The sequence below is a fragment of the Plasmodium gallinaceum genome (genome assembly GCF_900005855.1).
Source record: "Plasmodium gallinaceum strain 8A genome assembly, contig: PGAL8A_v1_119, whole genome shotgun sequence".
NCBI lineage: Eukaryota > Apicomplexa > Aconoidasida > Haemosporida > Plasmodiidae > Plasmodium > Plasmodium gallinaceum.
The window spans coordinates 157,491-167,472 of record NW_021628276.1 but is presented as its reverse complement, the minus strand read 5'-3'; the positions used below and the strand labels follow the sequence as shown (position 1 = coordinate 167,472).

At 15.9% G+C, this 9,982-nt stretch overlaps 3 protein-coding genes across 3 annotated transcripts; 1 reads left to right on the top strand and 2 right to left on the bottom strand.

Moving 5' to 3' along the window:
- Positions 1-410: 410 nt before the first annotated feature.
- PGAL8A_00417200 (bacterial histone-like protein, putative) lies at positions 411-1,077 on the top strand (the record flags this gene model as incomplete). Its single annotated transcript, XM_028672887.1, has 2 exons — positions 411-578; positions 679-1,077. 2 exons carry the CDS (start codon positions 411-413, stop codon positions 1,075-1,077), a joined length of 567 nt encoding a protein of 188 aa, XP_028529395.1.
- Positions 1,078-1,777: 700 nt separating this feature from the next.
- Positions 1,778-6,856, bottom strand: PGAL8A_00417100 (ubiquitin specific protease, putative; the record flags this gene model as incomplete). The annotated part of the gene is made up of 2 exons (XM_028672886.1): positions 1,778-1,870; positions 2,096-6,856. The coding sequence occupies 2 exons, from the start codon at positions 6,854-6,856 to the stop codon at positions 1,778-1,780; spliced, it is 4,854 nt and encodes a 1,617-aa protein (XP_028529394.1).
- Positions 6,857-8,900: 2,044 nt separating this feature from the next.
- Positions 8,901-9,391, bottom strand: PGAL8A_00417000 (prefoldin subunit, putative; the record flags this gene model as incomplete). The annotated part of the gene is made up of 2 exons (XM_028672885.1): positions 8,901-9,079; positions 9,181-9,391. The coding sequence occupies 2 exons, from the start codon at positions 9,389-9,391 to the stop codon at positions 8,901-8,903; spliced, it is 390 nt and encodes a 129-aa protein (XP_028529393.1).
- Between the last annotated feature and the right edge of the window lie 591 nt (positions 9,392-9,982).

The window sequence follows — 9,982 nt, the reverse complement described above, 5'->3', positions numbered from 1 at the left end:
ATTTTTAAAAATAAAAAAAAAAAAAAAAAAAAAAAAAAAAAAAAAGATTCGTTTTTATTTTATTTTATTTTTTTTTTTTTTATAATGAAAAATATTTTTAAATTAAAATGTTTACATTTTTTAATTTTTTTTTTTAATATTCTTAAATATTTATAAAAAGAAATTAAAAGTATCCATATATTTTTTTATGTGTTTTTAGATGATTGGAAATAATATTTTATTCTATTATTTTATTTTTTTAAAAATATAAAAAAAAGAATAATTTTAAAGAATAAATATTATATACATATAAAATGTTCATATGTTTGATATACAGAAATAAGAATTTGTAACTGAAATGAATAATATACAAATTTACATAAATATATATAATAATTAATTTTTCTTATTATTTTAAAAAATATATTAAGATGTACGCTGCATTATATCTTTTTTTTTTCATATTTAAAATAGTTTATTCACGTAAAGCCTTTATTAATGTTCATAAGAACAATATTATAAACAAAAAAATTAGTGTTAGTAATCCTTATAATAAAAATGTATTATATCAGTCTTCCTCTAAAGTTCCCGTATCACAGGTTAAAAAAAAAAAAAAAAAAAAAAAAGAAAAAGAAAAAGAAAATACATAAAACTTGAATTTTATTAAAATTAAATTTACTTTTTATATAATATGTTTAGGTAATTACAAAAAAACAAATTATAGAAGAAGTCTCAATGGAAACAAAGGAAAACAAAAAAACGGTTGAAAAAATAATGAATGGAATTTTTGATAATATTTATAAACATTTAGAAAATAATGAAAAAATTTATATTCACAAATTTGGAGTATATTATAATGTTTTTAGAAAAAAAAGATGTATTAAAAATATGAGAACAAAAGAAGATATTCATATAGAAAGTAGCCATATGCCTCATTTTAAATTTTCCAAAATATTTAAGGACTTAATAAAAATGAATATAAAAATAAAAAAAGATAAATCTGATGATGATGAAAATGAATTAGAAGAAGAAAATTTTCATAAAGAAAATATTAACGAAAGTTTTAAAGAAAATGTCAATGAAAAATTGATTTACTAAAAAAAAAAAATAAAATAAAAAAAAAAAAACATTCAGAAAATTTGTATTAAATGCAAATTTTCTTTTTATATATATTATTATGCTTAAAATTGTAAAATATTAAAAATGTTTATTCCTTTATTTTATTAAAATTTTCAGAATTATTTTTTTTTTTAGAAAATTGTATTTTTACATATATGTTAATGTAAAAATTTAATAAAAATATAAATTCTGAAAAATTTTTCAATATTTTTGCAAATTTTTTTTTATAACTTTTTTGTTCAAATTTTTATATCACTTTATTTATTATGTCTTTTATGTAGACATATATATGAAAATTTTTTTTTTTTTTCAAGTCAACTATTTTTTTTAGAAAAATTAACATATAATTTTTTAAATATAGATTTTAACTTTCTCTTATTATTATAAAAAAATTTTATTTAAAGTTTGCTATATAATTTATTATTTATGAAAAAAAGAAAATAGTGAAAGAAAAACGAAGGTTCAAATAAATCATGAAAAAAAATAATGTATAATTTAAATATAATTAGAAATAAAATCAACATGGTTTAAAAAATGGAGAAAAATAAATATAAAATCGGTTTAAAAAAAAAAAAAAAAAAAAAAAAAATTTATATAGAAAGATATAAAAATAGAAATATAAAAAAAAAAAAAATGTTCAAATTATATAACTTTAAAAAAAAAAATATATAATAATGAATTATTGGCTTTGATAAAAAAGACAATATGCTTTGGATGATTCAACTTCTTCAACATCTACAACAGATACCGTACTATCATCAAATTTATACCACTAAAAAAAAAAAAAATGATAATATTAATACAAAGAATCAAAGCAAACAAATATATATTAAATTTTGATAAAGGAAGCATTAAAGAGTAAATTAACAAAATATCAAATATATAAATGTATATAAATATATATAAATATATAAATAAAAATATGGGTATATATATAAATATATATAAATATATAAATAATAATATGGGTATATATATATATATTTTTTTTTTTTACCATATAAATTCCATTAGAATGCTTTCTTTTAGTGTAGCATATATAATGACCACAATTTGCATTTAAACCTCTGTGTACAATAACACCACATAAATTATATTTTTTAGGACTTTCAATATATTGATTATTTTTCTTCTTTAAAACATTTTGAATTGAAAAGTTATTAATATCAAATTTTATATTTTTATCTATTTTTGATCCATCTCCTAAAAAACGAATCATATGAATAATAAGAATATTTGGTTGTTTATACACACAACAAAACTTAAACATTTTTTTACATTTACATTTCTCGCATGTTGAATTAACTTCTTCTTTTTTAAAATATTCTACTAAATTATCATTTAATTTATTTTCTGGATTTTTTTTAAAAATATTTACACTTAAATTATAAATTGGTTGATATATATAATTAACATATTCACATTGAGAACAAGTAATTTTTTCTTCTATGAGTCCTAAGAAGAGATCATATATGATAGATTGTTCTTTTTTCAAATAGTATTCTATCTGATTATTTTTATCTACTGAATCATCAATTATTTTCATCATATTATGAATAAAATCAAACACTAAAAGAAGAAATTCATGGCAATCTTGTTGCTCATTATATTCAAATAAATAAGAATATTTATCATTTAATAAATTTAATAATTTATTCACACATAATACTTTTCCTTTATTATGCATTTTACTTAATTGAAATAATTTATATGAAAACATAAACAACAAACGTTCATCTTTCTTTTTATTATTATTTCCAAATAGATTAAAAGGAATACTATTTGTAAAAAAATTTTTATTTATAAAAGATGAATTCATATTATCAGTATCATCACTTGAGAAGTTTACATTTTTATATTTAGCTGTTACATAATTATGTAATGTATAAATTAATTTAAAGAAAACGGATAAACATTGCATTACAACATTAATATAACAGGTAGTAGAATAATTTATAATTCCTGCTGGGTGTTCTTTTGTTGTAATAGAATTAATACTGTTAAGTAATTCATTTTCTCTTTTAGTATTATTATGTGATATATTTATTACATTTTCTCTATTATTGCAATGGTTAAAATCTGAAGCTGTTTGATTATAGCAACTATCATTACTACTACTATTACTACAACTGCTACTATTACTACTACTGCTATTACTTGAATTGCTACTCTCATCTTTTAAACTTAAATTATTGGAATTGATATTGTTATTTGTTATTGACATCATTTTATTCAAGGGATTTTTTATATTATTGTTTTTGTTTTGTTTTTCTTTATCTATTAATAGTCTATTTTTGTTTTCACCTAAAGATTTTTCATTATTTATATTATTTAATATAACTTTCATTTCCTGTTTTTCTTTTTCACCATTTTTAATATCATCCTTATAATCATTGCTATTTGCATTTATATTATTAGTATATAAAAAATTATTATTTCTAGATATTTCAGTATCTTCATAATTTCCACTTTTCATAAAATTCGAATTATTGGCTTTATTAGGATAAATATCTTTTTTATTTTTTTTTGTTTTTTCTTGTATATTTTCTTCTAAATCATGATACATTTTACTTTTATCTATATTCCTTAATATATTCTCATTTTTTTCATCAAAAGAACTTTTAGCAGTGTTTTCATTGGTACTTTTTGATTCCATTTCAGTAGTAGTTAAATATCCATTACTTGAAATTTTACCATGATCACCATAATATTCCTCACAGGACTTATAGATATCATTGCCATTTGATGAATAACAATGGACAGAATTCTTTTTTTTTGAGTTATTTATATTAATTTTATTCAAATCATTTATGTTTTTTTCATTTAAATTTACATTTTTATTACTATTTTTATAAATATTATTTTGATTTATATTATAATCATTATTTAGATTATCAGAATTATTAAAACTATTAGAATACATATTATTACCACGTATAAAACAATTATAAGGATCATTATTTTTATCATTATTTCTATCATTATTTTTATCATTATTTTTATCATTATTTTTATCATTTTTATCATTATTTCTATCATTATTTTTATCATTATTATTATTGTTATTGTTGTTATTATTGTTATTATTGTTGTTATTATTGTTGTTATTATTGTTATTATTGTTGTTATTATTGTTATTATTGTTATTATTGTTATTATTGTTATTATTGTTATTATTATTGTTGTTATTATTATAATTATTATTGTTATTATTATTATTATTGTTGTTGTTGTTATTATTATTATTATTGTTATTATTATTATTATTATTATTATTGTTGTTATTATTATTGTTATTATTATTGTTATTATTATTATTGTTATTATTATTATAATAAATGTTATTTCTATTATAGTTATTATTCTTATCATATTTAATGTAATTGTTATCATTACTACTATTATCATTATTATCCTGATTTATGGAATATTTGAATGGTATATTATAATTCATATAATTTTTATTTATGTTACAATTATTATTACTAAAACTCATATTAATACCATTATTATTATTATAATTGTTATTACTTCTTCCAATTCCCTTTTGTTTGTTATCTATTTCATAAAATTCATAATTAATATAATTATTTTTTGTTATGTTTTGTATTTTAGATGCATCATAACTATTAAAATTTTCTTCAGATACAAATTCTGATATATTTAAATTTGAATTTATATTATAATTTATATTTTCTTTCTTTATATTAGCCTCATTCTTATTAATATCATACTCATCTTCAATATTTCTATTATTTATATTATTTATATTATTAATAAAACTTTTTTCACTAGTTAAACTACCTTCATCCGAATAAAAATGAAATGAGTCATCAAATCTTTTATTCTTTATTTTCATTATTTTTTTCATAATTTTTTTATTAGAGTCATCATATTCAATATAAAAATAGTTTTTCTTTTCTTTTTCTTTTAAATTGTAAAAATCTAAAAATTCAAAATAACTATGTGCGAATTTTTTCCCTTGTGCTTTGTTCTCTGTTTTTTTCTTTTTTTCTTCATTTTTATCATCTAAAAAATTATTTATATTACTAGAAATGTCAGAAATTAAATCATCATTTTTATGTGTACTCTTATTTGCTATACTAAAATTAATATTTTCATCCGAATAATCAAATAATGCAAACAAATTTTCTACATATTTTGGTTCAATTAAATAAATAATATTTTTATTCATTGTATCATTATTTGAAATTGATATAAAATTATCATAAATATTATTGCTACTTCTTTTAATACATGGACCTCCTCTATATAAAAAATTCAAAAATCTCCACATATATTTATTAGTACAAATATAATCCTTTCCTTCTTTTAAATTTTTTTTCAAGTTATCCTTATTTATACAAATTTCATGCAAAAGTTCTTTTTCATTAAAATCATACAATTTGTAATTTGTTATATAACCCGGAAAAATATCAGAATCACTAAAAAGAAAATTTTTAAATTTATTAAACCATTCTAAATGTATAAAATAATAGTAATTATTTGTATCATTCAAAAATTTAATGTTAATATATTTTCTATAAAAATATTTTTGCATTTTTTTAAGAAATAATAAATTTTTATTTATACTAATGAACTCATATTTATCTAAATTTTTTTCAAATAACTTCAGAATTTCTTCTTCTTTTGATACTTCTTTTTTATTTTTACTTGTTTCTTTTAAATCTTTTACTGGTGTGCTACCATTACTTGTGTACACATTTAGAATCTCTTTATTTAATTTAATTTTTTTTTTTTGATCTTTTTCTTTATCTAATTGCATTTGTTTTTTTTGTTCATTCTCTTTATCTAATTTTATTTTCTTTTTTTGTTCAGTCTTTTTATCATTATTTATATAAAAAAATTCCGAATAATCTTCATTTTTCATATTGCTATTCAAAGCTGTTATAATTGTATCATTGGTGAAATTTTTAAAATTCTCTATAATATTCTGTTTTTTAACTATACGCGTTTTGTTACTATAAATGCTCAAGTTATGTTTTTCTGAATCTTCCTTCCTATTAAGATTTAAATTTTCATTAGTGTTATTGCATCCTAATTTTATTTTTCTATTATTATGAAAATTATAATCTTCAAATAAAAATTTTTGATTTTTTTCTCTTGTATTTAAAAATAAAGATTCTTCAAAATTAGTATGTTCATTATCCATATATGAATTAAAATTTACATTACTATTATCATCATATTTATAATTATCTTTATTATATATATCATCATTATTAATTTTATTAAAATTGTTATAAATGACTTTATTAGAGTTATTTAATTTGCTTTTGGTTGAAATTTCATTTAAATTATTTTCTTTCATTTTGCAATCTTCAACAATTCTACTTACATTCAACTTATTGTTATGATTACCACTATAATTACAATTATTTTTGGTCATATCAATCATATTTATTACATTATTATTAAAATCTACCTTTCGAACAGTATTGAGAAATTTATTTTCATATATATCACTACTTGAATCATTTCTTTTTGAATAGTATAAAGAATTTTTATTTAAATCATCTTTATTTGAATTAATATTATTTAATGAAAATTTGTTGGAATTATTTTTATTTCTAAAATCATTTATTTCATTTAATTTATCTGATAATTCATTATTAATATATTCACTTTTATTTGTATAATCTTTTAATTCACAAATTTTAATTAGTTCATCATTTACCTCACCTTTATTAATAACTTTATAATTAATGTTATCAATAATTAACTTATCTTTTATCATTATTTAAAATAAGCAAAAAAACCAAATTTAATTTATAAAGTAATGGAAAATTATATATACAATAAAAAAAAAGGGATAAAAAAAAAAAAAAAAGAAAATATATTTACATATGTAATTTAAACTACATTCCATTAAAATAAAAAAAAGGCAAATCTGAAATACACATATTTCTACAAAAAATTATAAATTTAATACTACAGGAGCATGTAAAAATAAATAAAAATGTATATATATTAATAGTTCCCTTTTTATTTATATTTCCTTTTTTTTTATTTTTTCAACTTTTATTAAATAAATACTTCTACGTTTGCACAGTAATATTATTTTGTTTAATTAATAGAGAATATTATACATTATTTTTTTCTTGTAAGCAAAAAAAAAAAAAAAAAAAAAAAAAAAAAAATTTATTTTAAATAAAAATAATTTAAAAAAAGAAACAAAAAAGTCAAATTTTTAAAAAGATTTCTTAAAAATAGTTGTAAAAAAAAGTATAAACAAAATTATCATATCATTACTTATCTAATAAAAAATATATGAAAAAATGATATATTTGTTTACTTTTTTTTGGTTTTTTTTTTTTTTTTTTTTTTTTTTTTTTTTTTTTNNAAATTTTTTTTTTTTTTTTTTTTTTTTTTTTTATATATATATTTAAGTATGTATTTACAATTTTATTTTTATATAAAAATTTTTTATTTCATCAAAAAAATTGTCACAAAAAATTTTATATATAGTATTTAAAAAAAAAAAAAAAATTAATTTTTTGTGATACCTTAAGATTTTATTTCATATATAAAGTAAACTTTTTTTTTTTTTAGTATATCAAATATAATTATATACATTATATTAGTGATAAATATTTCTCATTTCACATAAATATATACATATGAAAATTAATGTTTTCTAATCGCACATCTTGAATGTATCTTATTGTAACAAAATCTCCTTTTTTTTTCATTTTTTCTCTATATTTTTTGGAATTATTTTTTAATTTTAATTAAATCAAATTGAACACATATCAACAGAAACTAAATTTTTACAATGTGTAAGGATTTTCTTTTTTTATGATTTAATGAACTGTTTTTTTTTTTTTTTTTTTTTTTTTTTTTTTTTTTTAGTTAAATATATTGTTTTAAATTTAATATTTTTTACAATTTTTTTTTTAACAAGAAGAAACATAAGTTATAAATTATTTTTTTTGGTACTCATCTAACATTCCTTAAGAAATTTTAAGAAAATATTATTAAGAATTAAAATATAATTTAGAAGGTAGTAACAAACTTTTAAAATTGTTCACAAAAGTTTTATCATATTTAAAGTATAATTTTTTTTTTTTTTTTTCTTTATGGTATTTTTAAATACTTAATAAAACAATAAATAAATTAATATTATTAAGTAAATAAAATTATTTTGCCTACTTTATAAAATATGAGAATATAAAATTTTATATATATTTCACTTTATAATTTTCTTTTTTATTTATAAAAAAAAAAAAAAAAAAAATCAAATGGAAAGTATTATAAATAACCATTTTTATATGTTAGAGTTTTAAATTTAATTTTAAAATTATTATTTATATATATATATATTTATATTTATGTATTTTTTTAAGAGTTAATGTATTTTAAAGGATTCTTTTTGTAGAATCATGTTACTATGTAAAATACATAACAAAATAAAAAAAATTTAACACTATTTATAAAATCAAAATTTTCCTTGTAAAAAAATAAGCAAACAAATTCAATTATATAAATTATAAATCTATTTTTGTTTAGAAAAAATATGTAATTTTATTAAATAAAAAATATTTAAATAATTTTGTTATATATAAAAAAAAAAAAAAAAACAACTATTAACAGAAAAAATGTATATTTTTTTTTTTTTTTTTTTTTATATTCTTTTAAAATTAAAAGAAATATAATAAAGATTTTTATGAAAATGAAATTTAAAAAGGAAATATTAATTTCTTAATAAAATTTATTCTTATATTTCTTATATGAATACAAATTAATTATTTAAATTTTGCATATAAGTATATTTAATGTTATTAGTTAAGATCAATCCTATTACCAAATTTAGCATATAAATCTGTTTTTAATTGTTGTTTTTCATTTAATGTAGTTTTATAGTCAGCTTCTAATTTACTTAAATTCTCTTTTTCTTCATTTTTAAATTCTGTTAAACTTTCTTCTACATAATCTGTGTCAAATCTAAAAAAACAATCCCCTATTAATTTAAGAAAATTAAAAAATGTGTTTTTTTTTTTTTTTTTACACAAAGAAATATTTTATAAAAAGAAAAAAATTATTTTTTTTTTTTGAATATACCTATATTTAGCATAACATCTTTTGAGTCAAATAAAAGTGATACTTCGTCTATAGATGAATCAAGATTTGTTAAATTTTCTTTCATTAATTTTATCTTTTGTTCATAAACGGATTGTTTATAATGTAAGTTAGTAAATTTACCAATTTTTTTTTGATCATCTACTGTCATATCTAATCCTAAATCATATTTTGTGTCTTTAATATCTGACATCTTTAAATGAAAAAAAGATGAAGGAAATTATTAAAAAAAATTATATAATATTGTCTTGATTACTGGTACAATAATTTTATTTAATTTATTTAAAGAAAATAAACTTTTTCTATTTATATATATATATATATATTTTATATAAAAAGATTAATGATAAAAAGACTTAAAATATGATAAAAAAAAAAAAAAAAAATAATAAAATAAAATATAAAAGTTTAAATTCCTTAGAGAAATACTAAAGAAAGAACTTTAATGTATTTATAACATCTTTTAAAAAAATATTTCTAAAAAGGAGGATTCTCTTTATTTTTTTATTTTTATTTGGAATATTAGAATTTCTTTTCTTTTTTTTTTTTTTTATATCTTATTTTAATTCTTAAAATTAATATCTAATAAAAATTTATGTCATATAAATACAAAGAATATTAATTATATAGAAAACAAGTGAAATATAAAAAGAGTTACTAGTTATATTTGAATAAAAAAATAAGGTATGTATATTATATTGGTAAATAATTTTTTACATTCATATTAGTAAAAAAGAAAAAAAAAAAAAAAAAAAAAAAAAAATTAAAAAAATAAAAAAAAATT